Here is a 15,459-nt window from a genome sequence, read left to right on the forward strand (position 1 = left end):
TTCTAAGTTTGTTAAAATAGTTGTACTAATTCCGAAGCTCAAACTGATGATGAACCGGGGGTAATAATATAATGGGGTTATTCGGAACACTGAGAGAGTCAACAACTTCCAAGTTCCTGGGTGTGTTCATCTCTGTAGATCTATGCTGGGTCCAGCACATTGATGCAATTATAATGAAAGCCCATCAACTTCCTCGGAAGATTTGGTATGCCGATGAACACTCTCCTGAACTTCTACACGCGTGTGGGGGAGAACATACTGACTGGTTGCATCACGGCCTGATTTGGCAAATCAAACGCTCAGGACCGAAGGAAATTACAAGGAGTGGTGAACATTGCCTGGTTCATCATGGGTATAGACCTCTCCATCAGAGAAGAGATCTAAAGGTAGCACCGTCTCAAAAAGACACCCAGTATCTACATCACCCTGGCCACGCCCTCATTTCATTCTTACAATCAGAAAGGTGGTACGGGAGTCTGAAAACCTTGACCACTAGGTTCAAGAAAAGCTTCTTTCCAATAACCATCAGGCTCTTGAACACTGTACAACACTAACCACAACTATGAACAATAGACTGTCTTTGGTTGCACTGAGGACTTTGGGCTTGTCTGGCACTAGTATTGGGGTTATTAATTTATAGAATTTTTGTTTATCATATTATTTGTATGTATAGAGTTTATAGGCCTGTTATGCTACTACAAGAAAGAGTTTCATTGTTCCGTTGTCAGTACCTTTGACAATTAAATCACCTTTGACTATTGAAATATAAATGCATACCCACAATGTATTCAACAATTTTCTGAAAGGCACAAGTGCGAGAAACCCATACTCTGTTGTGGATCTAGGGAAAAAAGGTTTTCCCGTTCTGCGCTGGGAAATAATCGAGTCAGAGTAAAAATCCAGACAAGATCACTGAAGAATTGAGAATTTTGTGCGGCATGTTGGTGCAGCGATAGAGTTGCTGCCTTACGGACCCGGGTTTGATCCTGACTATGGGTGCTGTCTGCATGGAGTTTGTTCATTCTCCCCGTGACTTTCCCCATGAGCTCCGGTTTCCTCCCACACTCCAAAGACGTACAGGTTTGTAGGTTAATTGGCTTGGTATAATTGGGTATAATTGGTATGTATGGGGATCACTGCTCGGCACGGATTCGGTGGGCTGAAGGGCCTGTTTTCATGCTGTATGTCCAAACTAAACTAAACTAAATCTAATCAGCAGGCCCTCGCAAACAAGTTGCTGAGTCTGAGGTAGAAACCAGTTAAACCTGTTGATGATTACTTTGCAAGACTTGGAACCACAGTCCGTATGTGCTGTTTCTAGGAAATGGATCAATGGTTAGTGGGAAAACTCATCTGGGGGTTCACAAACACAGACATTAAGAAGGTTTTGATCAGGAAAGCAGGAGCTTGCTGCAGCATAGGCCATATTTATGGTAAAAGCACAGAGGCAAACAAAGACAGCCAAAGTCCAGATTAGGAAGTAGGATCGGTGCAGTTAAATAAATGAAAGGAACTCAGAGGAGAAGTCAACTGTGCACAGATTGAACTGCAGATGATGCAGCATGATGCATAATGCAAAAACAGAAAGGAAATACCAAACGAGGAATAAAAGAGGGCTGGTGAATGAGAAACAAAACAGAATATCCATACCCAGAAGATGACAGAAATTTGAGAAATTACAAGACATTGCAGTGAATAATTGGCCCAGTTCGCAGAAAAATGAAATCCACACTACATCCTGATCATAAAAGGACAAGAAGCAACTACAAACATCAACTTGAAAATGGATATGAAAGGGCAAAGGATCATCATGCCATTCAGGGATTACCAAGAGACCCAGGTTGAATCCTGACCTGCATGTTCTCCTTGTGTCTGTGTGGGTTTCCTCTGGATGCACCGGATTCATCCCACATCCCCAAAACGTACAGGTTTGTAGGTTAATTGAAATCTGGAAATTGCCTCCAGTGTGTTGAGGGTGGGTAATGTAGAACTAACTTGAATGGGTAGAACTAACTTGATGGTCAGCTTGGACTCGGTTGACCGAAGGGCCTGTTTCCATGCTGTATTTCCAAACTAAATTAAATGTAATGCTGAGGCTCTATAAGGTGCTGGTCAGCCCACATTTGGTGTACTGTGAGCAAATGTGGGCCCCATATCCAAGGAAGGATGTGCTGGCTCTGGAGAGGGTCCAGAGGAGGTTTGCAAGAATGATTCCAGGAATGAGTGGGTTAGCATATGATGAGTATTTGACAGCACTGGGCCTCTACACACTGGAGTTTAGAAGGTTGAGGGGGGACCTCATTGAAACTTATAGATAATGAAAGGCATAGATAGAGTGGATGTGGAAAGGATGTTTCAACTGGTAGAAGAGTCTAGGACCAGAAGTCATAGTCTCAGAATTAAAGGGCGCTCTTTTGAAAAGGAGGTGAGGAGGAACTTCTTTAGTCAGAGGGTAGTTAATCTGTGGAATTCATTGCCACAGAAGGGTCTAGAGGCCATCAGTGGATATTTTTAAGGCAGAGATAGACGTTTTTGATTAGAATGGGTGTCAAGGGTAATGGGGAGAAGGCAGGAAAATGGGATAAGGTGGCAAAGATCAGCCATCCTTGAATGGTGGAGTAGACCTGATGGGCCAAATGGGCTAATTCTACTCCTATAACTTGTGAACATGTGAAAAGAAAAAGGGAGCTGAAGACTCAGATCGGATTTGCAGTTTTCTGAACAACTCTGACAGGTGTGAGGGGTTGTACTTTGACATGTCAAATCAGGAAAGGCCCATGCACAGTAAATAGTAGAGCCTTGGAGGATGTTGAGAACAGAGAGATCCAGGAGCACAGGTAGAAACAAAAAACTGCAGGTGCTGGTTAATACACAAAAGGACCCAAAGTGCTGTAGCATCTCAGCTTGTCAAGCAGCATCTCTGGAGAATATGGATAGGTGACATTTTGGGTTGAGATCCTACTCTAGCACTTTGTGTTCTTTAGGGAGTACAGGTGCATTATTCCATAAGAGTGGCGAATCAGTTGGACGGTGGTGAAGGTGGTGCTTAGCATGCTAGCTTTCATTGGGAACGGTAATGAATACAAAAGTTGAGACATCATGGTGTACAAGATCATAAGGGGCATGGATAGAGTGAACGCTCACTGTCTTTTTCTCAGAGTAGAGGATTCCAAAATTAAAAGGTATCGGCTTAAGGTGAGGGGAGAGATTTAAGAGGGAATAGATTGGGTAGATGCATAGATTCTTTTGCCCAGAGTAGGGGAATCGAGGACCAGAGGACATAGGTTCAAGGTGAAGGGGAAAAGATTTAATAGGAATCCGAGGGGTAATTTTTTCACACAAAGGGTGGTGGGTGTATGGAACAAGCTGCCAGAGGAGGTAGTTGAGGCTGGGACTATCCCATCGCTTAAGAAACAATTAAACAGGTACATGGATAGGACGTTTGGAGGGATATGGACCATGCGCAGGCAAATGGGACTAGTGTAGCTGGGACATTGTTGGTCGGTGTGGGCGAGTTGAGTCGAAGAGCCTGTTTCAACACTGTATTATCACTCTATGACTCTATGACCTCAGGCAATTTTATCACTTAAAGGGGAGACCATATCTGGAATGAGACCATATCTGGAATGAGCTGCCAAAGGAAGCTCGAGAAGCGCATACAAACACAACTTTGAAAATACATATTGACAGGTATATGCATAGGAAGGATTAGAGCAATATTGGATAAATGGGACTAGCTCAGTATGCCAACTTCCTCAAGATGAACAAGATGGAGCATAGGGCCTGTTTTCATGTTGCACAACTTTATGACTCTCTAACTGCAAGCATTGAGCAGAAGCAAATATTGACATTATCAAGAAATACTGTAAATGCACACAATTCATGGTCCATTCAACTCAACTCTCAAAACAGAAAGGTATTGCCTTACACAGCCAATTCTGTGCAGTTTTAGTCCCTTGGTGAAATATCAACACAACAGTAATAATGTTTATTTCAGCCACCCTCCTTGTAAAAGTCCAGAACCAATGATGGCTGTCATGTTAATTACATGTTGTGTGTGAGGTACAAATATAACACAAGAGGTGTTTAACCAGAATGTTCCAGAGATTAACAACATTATCCAAATTTAGTTATGCAAAAAATATTACAATGGAAGGAAATTTTTATGTTTGCTCTCCCAGAATAGCAACATTACATTGCTGATGTTAGCTACCACATCTTGTTTTAGCTCCTGGCAGTCAGTCTGGTTAATTAAATAAGTCTGGGCACTGACACATCACTTTGTTTTTTTGCATTTACACAAAAACGTTTCTGGTCATTTATAGAAATAATCCAGGATTAATGTCATAAGTGGGATCTGGACCAAGTGCGGGCAAATGGGACTAGCTTAGATGGGGCATCTTGGTCGGCATAGACGGGTTGGAGCAAAGGGGCTTGTTTCAGTGTTGTTTGGCTCTATGACTCTAATGTCATTATCTTTAATAATGCAAAAGGCCCTTATGGAATTACCTTATTTTTATAACTAGTCTTCCAAATACCATTGCCACTAGTTAATCGCTCGTGTTACCTACTTTTAAATTCACTTAGTGAGACACCGTATTGCCCATCTGACCTACTTTTAGCTTGTGTCAATGGAACTGGCGAAAACAAGATTTGAAATTTTCTAACACATCCAAGTACACAGAATATCCCAAAGCCCTTTGGAATCATTAGATTATTTCTTTTTTAAAGTGTAATCCATTTTGTAATCAGGATATTGAACTGAAAACCTTTGCACATCATGCTCCAATAAATCCGAACATATTAATCAGATAAATCTGAAGAGACAAAAAGAACTGCAGATACTGGAATCTTGCGAAGAACTCAAAGTGCTAAAGTAGCTCAACGGGTCAGACAGCAACTCTGGAAGATTTTGATAGGCAATGTTTCAAGTCAGGATCTCTCCTCAGAGTCAAGAAGGGTTTGAAGCAGTCTAAAGAAGGCTCCTAACCCAAAACATCACCTTACATATCCTTCAGAGATGCTGCCTGATCCACTGAGTTATTTCAGCACCTTGTGTTCTATACCAGATAATCTATATTGGTAATGTTGAGTTAGGGGATGAATATTGGTCAGAATACAGAGATGTTTTGCTCCATTCATCTTTAAAATAGTGTCCTATCCTTCTAAAAGACCAAACAAGATCTCAACACATCTGATTGTTGCAGCACTCCCTTCAACATAGAACATTCTGACAAAGGTACAAGCCTTTCAGCCCACAATGTCTCTGCTGAACATGATGTCAAGGTAAACTAATCTCCTCTGCCTGCAAGTGATCCATATGCCGATCTAAAAGTCTCTTAAATGCCACTGAGGTATCTGCTTCCATCATCACCACAGCAGCACATGCCAGGCACCCACCACTTCTCCTTTACATTTTACCCATCTCACCTTAAAACAGTGCCCTCTGGTTCTGACTGCATTGGTCAATAAGCCCCATCTCTCTGTTGGTACTTTGATGAATGGGCGGGTTGTACCACACGTGCTGGCCATGGTTGGCATAAAGCTGAAGGGCTAAAAGTGAATCTAGACGCTCAGCTCAGCTCATTTATGCTGACCACATGCAGCCAGGAGGCAGGAAATCAGCTGAACTTGCATGCAACCTCCAGCCCAACTCTGAAGGAACCTAGAGACATCAGAAACATCAGAAACTGCAGATGCTAAAAGGTAAAAAGTGCTGGAACAACTGTGGGTCAGGCAGCTTCGGTGGAGAGAATGATAGGTGATGTTTCATGCCAGGACCCTTCTTTAGACTGATGGTGGTAGGGGAGAGAAAGCTGGAAAAGCAGTGGGAGCAGGTCAAAGCCAGGCAAATGACAGGGGGATAGAGGAGAGAAGGGGAGGGAGGGTTTGATTGCCAATGGGTGGACAAAGGCTAGAGATGAAAAGGAGACAAAAGGGTGTCGGAAGCAGAGAGAAGAGGAGTGAAATTTAAAGCCAGAGGGAGGGATAGAGCAGGCAGACCTTCAAACTATTTTAAAAATGGACAGGGGAAATATTTTGTGCATCTGCGGTTTAATATGCCCTGAAATGTGTTGGGTACATGGGCACCTCTGCCTATGATGCCAGATTGTAAACAGTTGTTAGAAGAGATGCAAAATGCAAATGGAAGACCAATCATTCATAGAGTTTCCTGCTGTGCAGGAAACTGCAGTTCTAGTCAGACAACACAAATGCTGTCTGGAACTAATCTTGTAATGATCAAATTCAAGCTGCAATATAAACGCATGGTTCATTAATTACAACAATAGCTTGAGAAATGAAGATTAATTTGCTTTAACAAAAACCTATGCCCACGGGGAATTGGAGTACCGTGATTAAAATTATTCAGTGTGCTCAAGTAGACTTTGGGCAAAACAGTCAAAATAATGTCAAAGACTGTCTTAAATGGCTCTGATATTCAGAAGCATTTACAAGATGAAATGCAATAAAATAGTAAGAACAAAATCAAAATTAAAAGTACATTTTGTTAAAATCATTACACCAGTGAAAGTGAATTCTAAACAGAAGCATACAATGAAATAAAATAAATGAAAATATAGCTAGCCTTTTATGAAGGTCAGCAACCCCAATGTGTACATCAGATGCAGCTGATATAAAACTGAGGGTCCTGATGAAGGTTGTCCTGGCGTGCAGTGGTTGTACCCAACATCTTCTGAAGTGGCTCGACCCGAAACGTCACCCATTCCTTCTCTTCAGAGATGCTGCCTGTCCTGCTGAGTTACTCCAGCTTTTGAGTCTATCAGCCCTGACTTGTCCACCACAGAACCGGGAACCCGCCCGGAGACGGAAGGCACTGAGCCCGGCCCCTGCTCACCCCGTAGATCAGAGGGGAGGGAGCCAGAGTTAGACAGTGCCGAGTATGCAGAATGGCCACGGGGGGCCAATGCAGTGCCTGGATGCTGGTGTGGCTCACTGGAGGCACTGCTGCAGCCTGGGGCTCGGCTGGACTGGGGACCGCTCTAAGAGGCCGAGCACATAGACTGGACGTGACCTACAGCTGCACAGAGCTGTGGAGCAGCAGTGGAGGACACCAATTACTACGCTTGGCCAGGTCAACCCTGCAACACTGCCAGGACAACGGGCCTTCATAGTCAGGTTAAGAACTTTATACCTATAACAACAGGGACATGAAAATGGTGCCAAATCTGGCGACTCTGTATATTGTCCCAGTGTACCACTGTGAAACATTCGTACTGTATCTCAGATGTTTATCCAAGATATATTTAAGTGCTAATGTATAGTGATATGTACTGAACTGTATACAAAAATGAATTTCACTGTACCTCACTACATGTGACAAATAGAGTACCAATAAAAGTACCATCGACCATACATCCTGCCCAACCTTTGACTGCCACTGGGCACAATAGTGACTGGAGTTAAAAACATAGAACAGTACAGCACAAGAACATGTCCTTCAGCCACGATGTCAGTGCTGAACATGATGCCAAGACCAACTCTGCCTGCAAATACTCTATAGCCTATCCAAAAGTCTCTTAAATCTCACTATGGTATCAGCCTCAACCAACATCTCCAGCAGCACGTTCCAGGTTGTTACCGCCCTCTGTGTAAAGAACTTGCCCCACATATCTCCCTTAAATTTCTACCTCACTTTAAAGCGATGTCCTCTAAACTTTAACATTTCCTCCCTGGATAAAAGGTTCTGACTGTCTAACCTATCGGTGCCTCTCATAACTTTATATACTTCTGTCAGGTCTCAATAGACAATAGGTGCCGGGGTAGGCCATTCGGCCCTTTGAGTCAGCACCACCATTCAATGTGATCATGGCAGATCATTCTCAATCAGTGTCCCGTTCCTGCCTTCTCCCCATACCCCCTGACTCCGCTATCCTTAAGAGCTCTATCTAGCTCTCTCTTGAATGCATTCAGAGAATTGGCCTCCACTGCCTTCTGAGGCAGAGAATTCCACAGATTTACAACTCTGTGACTGAAAATGTTTTCCCTCATCTCCGTTCTAAGTGGCCTACCGCTTATTCTTAAACTGTGGCCCCTGGTTCTGGACTCCCCCAACATTGGGAACATGTTTCTTGCCTCTAACGTGTCCAACCCCTTAATAATCTTATACGTTTCAATAAGATCCCCTCTCATCCTTCTAAATTCCAGTGTATACAAGCCTAGTCGCTCCAGTTTTTCAACATACGACAATCCCACCATTCCGGGAATTAACCTAGTAAAACTACGCTGCACGCCCTCAATAGCAAGAATATCCTTCCTCAAATTTGGAGACTAAATGTGCACACAGTACTCCAGGTGCAGTCTCACTAGGGCCCTGTACAACTGCAGAAGGACCTCTTTGCTCCTATACTCAACTCCTCTTGTTATGAAGGCCAACATTCCATTGGCTTTCTTCACTGCCTGCTGTACCTGCATGCTTCCTTTCAGTGACTGATGCACTAGGACACCCAGATCTCGTTGTACGTCCCCTTTTCCTAACTTGACACCATTCAGATAATAATCTGCCTTCCTATTCTTACCACCAAAGTGGATAACCTCACACTTATCCACATTAAACTGCATCTGCCATGCATCCGCCCACTCACACAACCTGTCCAAGTCACCCTGCAACCTCATACCATCTTCCTCACAGTTCACACTGTCTCTCCACAACCTCCAATTTTCCAGAGAAAACTATTTAAGTCTATCCAACATCTCCCTGTAGCTGAAACCCCTTATCCATGCATCATTCTGGTAAACCTCTTCTGCACCCTTTCCAAAGCCTCCACATCCTTCCTGTAATGGGCAACCAGAACTGTAGGCAATACTCCAAACGCAGCCTAACCAAAGTCCTATAAAGCTGCATCTTGTCGTCCTGACTCTTATACTGAATGCCTCAACCGACGTTTTTATTGGTATGACTGCTTTTTATTGGTATGACTGTATGGTAAATCAAATTCCTCGTAGATTGCAAAACATACTTGGCTAATAAAGTATGCGTATGATTATAATGTAGGCAAACATACCTTATGCTTTCTTTACTAAACAATCTAGTTGTGTTGCCACGTTCAGGGAATTATGAACTTGGACCCCCAAGATCCCTCTATACATCAACACTGTTAAGGGTCACACTATTAATGCTATACTTCCCTTTACATTCGACATTTGAGTTCTGAGTGAATTAGGCCATGATTCCCTACAGAACTGTGCCAAAAAACAGCACAATCGTTATTTAAAGGCACAGGTTTATATGCCAAGAAACACACCACATTAGAAAGGCAGCAAAGCCACCTTTTTATACATGTTCTAAATCTTCCACTGTAGACAATACATCTCATGACAATTGCAGAACAGCTTTGAATTTTTCCTTTCGCTATTATTATTCAATTCTACTTCAAACAATTGTAGTCCTTCCTGCGCCAGCCATTTCTGCCAATGTAGCTTCCTATTTTATGCCTCACTGAGAGATTTGCTTTCACTGCCTTTCCTCTCAATTCTTAGATTTTGAAAACTGCAATAGACCTCCAGCAATCTTCCCAATTTCTGATAAATAAAATGTTTCAACTTTTTTCTTTGTTGTAACATCCTTTACATTAGTGTTGGTGTATTGTCATGTATATGGAGATGCAGTGAAAAGCTTTTGTTTGCATGGTTTACAATTAAATGTTGTAGTGGTACCTGCCTCAACTAACCCTTCTGCCAACCTGTTCCATATAACCCACTGTGGAAAAAATTCCCCTCAGAATCCTATTGAATTTTGCCTCTCTCATCTTAAACCTATGTCCTCTGGTTCTTGATCCATCTAATCTGGGTAATTCATTCATCACTTCTATTCGCCTTATGATTTTTTACACCCAAGATCACCCCTCAGCCTCCAGCACTCCAGGAAATAAAGTTCTAGGTTGCCCAACCTATATTCAGGCCCTCATGTCCCGGCAACATCTTTGGAAATCTCTGACTCTTTCCAGCTCAATGACATGACCAAAAATGAATACAATAGTCCAAATGAGGCACCACCAATGTTTTGTACGACAATTAAACCTAATCATATAGCACATGAGTATAGTCAAGCCATACACAAGTACAATAGAGGTGGTGAAATGAGAAAAATATCAAAGTACAGAATATAGTTTTAAGGCATTGTTGCGTTACTGTTTCAAAGAAAAAAGGTTCCATGTCCGATGAAATGCAGTGTTTGATCTACCTCAAACACAGTTTCTAAATGTTTGGACAAGTTCAACACCATTTGTTTTATTTTACATTCATTGTCTCTATTAAAACTAAAGAATCTCATTATAAATATTAGCTAGAAAAGCCTTTATTTCATTTTCTTTGCACTGCAAAAGACCTTTTAATATTATCACCAGATCCTTCCTTTCCACTTTAAAATATTATTTTCTCAAACAAATCCTTGAGAGTAGGATTTCAATGAATGTTGCCTGCAGAGTAAGTCTTTGGGGAATTAATGAGAAACAAAGAAAAATGATATTAAAATACATCAAGTGACAATATTCACCAATAATCTCTCATCGATGGAGTTTCCTGTAGTGAGCATGATTATGTTAATTTATTAGGAACAAATCTTTCTGAAATTGACCAAAGGTTTATTTGCTCTGTCAGGAAATAACATTGGTCGTTATTTAGTTAGTTTAGAGATACAGCATGGAAACAGGCCCATTCGGCCCACAAAGTTCATACCAACCCTCGAACACCCGTTCACGTTCATGCTCCTTATCATGAAGTACATCTCATTCAAGACTTCCGTCTCGACATCTCCCCCTTAGTATCAGATGTGTTTCAATAAGATCATCCCTCATTCTCCAAACTCCAAAGAATACAAGCCTTCAGCTCTCCTATCCTTTGCAACGATAGTTGGATTCTACATCCATGCAGATACTGAACAGTGCAATTGCCTCCACTATCATCGATCCTTCCACCTACCATGGTTGCAAAATGCCCAGATAAAGCAACATGCTAATACATCATCACAAATAGCTGTGCTTCCTTTAACCTACCAAATACTTAGAAGAAAATAAGTACTTAGTCTCCATAATGAAGCAGCTTAAATTGACAGACATTGAAAAATTAAAACACCAAATTGTTAGAGGATTATGAAGAAAGAACACGATCCAAACCCTATCTAAACTCTCAAAAACACCACTATCACATCTGGAGGTATTCAGTAGGCCCAGTGGCATCCAAAAGTCTGAAGAAGGGCCCCATCTGAAACCTGTCCATTCCCCCTACAGTTGCTGCCTGACCCACTAAGTTCTTCCGGCACTTGGTGTTTTCCTCAAGATTCCAGTTTCTGGCTTCCACAATTATGCTACAACTGTAGCTTCGGAGAAAATCAACCTTTATTCAAATAATGTGAAAATTATATTACTATTGAATCTACTTCCAATTTACTTCACTTGAAAGTCATGTTGGAGAAAAAAAAAATATTCTAATGCAATAAAAAGTACAAGAGCTATGTTTTTTCACAAGATCCAATACATAATCACATCGAAATATATCCACCCAGGACATTTTTTAATCATGAAATTGTAAATCTTAAGCTCTGTAACCCAATGCAACGATTAGAAAATAAATTTAGTTTAATTACAATGAGTACATTTTGGCATTGTCAAATTCCAACTGAATTTGCTACAGTAATTCAAAGCTCATAAAATGGTGTTAACAAACCTCTGAAGAACTCTTTGGTTGAATTATTTACGTTATTTGAAAGCTCATATATGTTTTGCAATTCCAATTCAGCTGCCATGTGAAACATACCCAGGACCGCTCCAAAAGGAACATATTGGGTTCCTCAATGGAACATTCAAAATGAACAGCTAAATGTTGAAAGGGATGCACACTCAATTCAGCCCACTGCTCACACTCACTATCCATGCTATTAGCACATGTGCACTTTGTATGGTCTCACATGCACAACCAGGGTCCAAGGTTTACCTCCACAATCCTCACACATGGAACAGTTACTGCATAGGAACAGGCCCATCCAATGCCCATGCCAAACATGATGCCAAGATAAACTAATCTCCTCTGCCTGCACCTGATCCATATCCCTCCACTCCCTGCATATCGATGTGTCATCAGAAAACATATAAAATGTCATTATCATATTTGCCTCCACCACTACCCCTAACGTCGCATTCCAGGCACCGCAGTATCCTTTGGGTACAAAAAAACTTGCCCTTTGACATTTCCACCCTGGAATAAGGTTACTCTCTCTATGTTTCCAATAATTTTATAAACTTCTATCAGGTTTCCCTCCCCCCCTCCCCCCCTCCCCCCCTCCCCCCCCCCCCCCCCCCCCCCCCCCCCCTCTGGTTGCCTACTATTATGGTTATTCATTTATTGTACATTTATTAATATATATGTACCTCTGTGTTACTGAGTTTACAGGCCTGTTAAGCCGCAACAAGAAAGAATCATTAAACCAATCATTATTTTGTCATTGGTACATATGACAATTAAACACTCGTGACTCCTGAAGATCACAACAGGTGTTTTGTACTGCACGAGGACTTCCTCAAAAAGCACACTCGCCAAAATGAACATATGCCCCAAATCCTATCAAATTTCAGGTTGCAGTCATTATCAACAACAACAGCACAGGCAGACAATGTAAATTCTGCAGGATGGAAAATTCATGTCATGTTTATAAGATGCAGGTGCAGAAACAGGCCATTCAGCCCATCAAGACTACTCTGCCATTCAAACATGGCTGATCTATCTTTCATTCTCAACCCCATTCTCTTGCCTTCACCGACACCTGTACTAATCTGTCAATCTACGCCTTAAATACATCCATTTACTTGGCCTCCTCAGCCTTCTGTGGCAATGAATTCCACAGATTCACCACCCTCTGACTAAAGAACTTCCTCCTCCTACTTCAAACAGGCTTGAACATTTCCTTTAAAGCAGTCAACACTTGATGATGGAAGGCCATATTCTACAATTAAAACACCTACTTGCTGCAATCTGGATAATCAGCAAAACAGCACCACATTTTTCATCGGAATTAAAATGATAAGATTTGATGGCTTTGTAGCCAAGTTTGCAGATGATACGAAGATAGGTGGAGGGGCAATTAGTGTTGAGGAAACAGGGAGTCTGCAGAAGGACTTGGACAGGTTGAGAGAGTGGGCAAATAAGTGGCAAATGGAATACAGCGTAACAAAGTATACAATCATGCACTTTGGTAGAAGGAATAAAGTAATAGTCTATTCTCTAAATGGGGAAAAGATTCAGAAATTGGTAGTGCAAAGGGATTTGGGAGTGCTGGTGCAGGATTCCCAAAAGGTCTCTGGAGATATGAGGCAGCTCTCCACCAGCTGTGCCATTCTGTCACGAGAGTTCCCATTGTTGTACATGCACAACCCTAAGAGATGGCATGGTAGTCAGTTTGGGAAGAAATATTGCACAATGATTGTGCAGTTTAAACTGCCCGTGCCTAATAATTTCAACTGTTGGGATATTGTTAAATTCTTCTGTCCCCAACTGTAATAAATTGAATGCATACATTATTGAATGTGAGCAGCACAGTGGGTCACAGCCAGAGACCCATGTTTGATCCTCACTCCATTGCCATCTGGCGTAGTTTGCACATTCTCCCTGTGACCACATGGGTTTCCTCCCACATCCCAAAGACATGCAGGTCTGTACGTTAATTGGCCTCTGTAAATTGCTCCCAGTGTGGGGAGTGGATGAAAAAGTGGGATAACATACAACTAATGTGAACTGGTGATCAATGCTCAGCATGGACTCGGTGAGCTGGAGGGCTTGTTTCCATGCTGTACCGCTAATAAACTAAAACCTATCTTCTTTTCGAAAGAATAACATGAAGCATAAATCTTCAATGTAGTACAAATACTTGATTTAATTAGTTTTTCCCCCTAATAATCACAAAAGTTGAATTTCCTTTTCCATCCCACCCACTATCTCTTTAGTAGGCTTTCCAAATCTATTAATTGCAATAAAAGGAGATTCAATCTCTCTATTGTCCATAAGATTTAGATTTTATCATTCATCAACAAGTTTTTCTTTTGAACGATTTTCACTCTACCAATAGCCCCATATGCCTGCTGCTCCTTTGGTCTCTCTCTCTTTTGAGAAAAACTACCACAAAACCACAACTCAGACAGACAGAAAATAATCAGCAACTGGAGAGGTTTGCAAACAGACTTGATCCTGGTGAGGATTACCATAAAGTAACCACAATGTCTATTTTTAATCTGTACAGTTACTTTACCAAAGCAGCAATGCTAGTTTTCCACCCATATTTTCAATCATAGACGAAAATAGCTCCCCAGACTGGAGGTTCTGCATTCCATTCTCAACTCTAACCACACAGCAATTTCAAACCCAATGCAAAGGAGAAGAGATTTTTTAATTGCCCAACCTGACAAAATATTTTTCAGATTAAAACCAATCCTGCAATTGGTTACAAAATAGAATTTAGATTGAATAAAGCAAATTTAAATTCTGTGACTGAGCCTATTAGTAATCCATGTTTGTCATGTTAACACTCATGTGTTAGTGCATCTTACAATTTAAAAAAAATCGAAATCCTTAGTAAAAGGACCAGTTTAAAATCTGATCTCCAGAGATTCTTGCATTCCCTACATAATTTCAAGCTATTCAGTTTAAAATTGGTGTAGTAATCAAATTTACTCAGACAAAATGCAGATGTGCACAAAATGACAAATGCAGAATTCTAAATAAATTTAGGTTTAGGTTTATTTTTGTTATATATATATCAAGAGGAATAGGTAGAGCAAAGGGGAAGATACAGAGTGCCATTGTTATCAGGATAGTCTTTGATTAAGTTGACTGCTTTTCTGAGTCAGTATACGAACATCCAACATAAAACAGTACTAACATCTCTCAAAGATGTACATGGTCGAAGGGACTGTTTGTGAAGACAGTGTACATACCACAAGCTCAACGAACATGACATCCAATTCTTCAGTTGGAGGCATGGGCAATGATGGCTCCATGGTCTGTAATGCAAAATTGCTGTCATTCCTCAGCCTGTAGGTGATCTCTGGGTGGTCGCTCCCTCGAAAGCAGCAGAATATGAAGGAGAGACCCCGACTACTTCTCTTTCGAGGGGCCATGTTCATGATTCTTTATTTACTCACAACAGATGGCAGCTCCTACAAGATTGAAAGGAAACAATACCATGAGCAAAACTATTATTGCAATTCCCCAAAGTCCACAAAACTTCAAACACCTAAAATGTTTGAAGTTAGGTCAGAGTTAGGTTCATTCTGCAATCTTTCTAAATTTGCAATGCATTCAATTTACTCACCAGAATTCTAATGAGAAACTAATTCACTTAAACTAAAATGAATACGATTCTTCTCCAAGTAAACGTTATGCTATTCATGAAAGGTAGTTGAGATATATTTAAAAGAGGCTCAACATTGTCACATTGGTATCTATATTCAAGTA

The 15,459-nt window shown here is 41.2% G+C and overlaps 1 protein-coding gene across 5 annotated transcripts in view; it reads right to left on the reverse strand.

The window, feature by feature from the left end:
• daam1a (dishevelled associated activator of morphogenesis 1a) overlaps positions 1-15,459 on the reverse strand; it is a 170,411-nt gene that overhangs the window by 77,950 nt on the left and 77,002 nt on the right. For all 5 annotated transcript variants that reach the window (XM_078406608.1, XM_078406607.1, XM_078406610.1 and 2 more), the window contains one exon: positions 14,940-15,161. In XM_078406608.1, the coding sequence (XP_078262734.1) occupies positions 14,940-15,128 (189 nt within the window). In that variant the 5' untranslated portion in view covers positions 15,129-15,161. The remainder of the gene's footprint in view (positions 1-14,939; positions 15,162-15,459) is intronic.

Source organism: Rhinoraja longicauda, chromosome 10 (assembly GCF_053455715.1).
Source record: "Rhinoraja longicauda isolate Sanriku21f chromosome 10, sRhiLon1.1, whole genome shotgun sequence".
Lineage (NCBI taxonomy): Eukaryota > Metazoa > Chordata > Chondrichthyes > Rajiformes > Arhynchobatidae > Rhinoraja > Rhinoraja longicauda.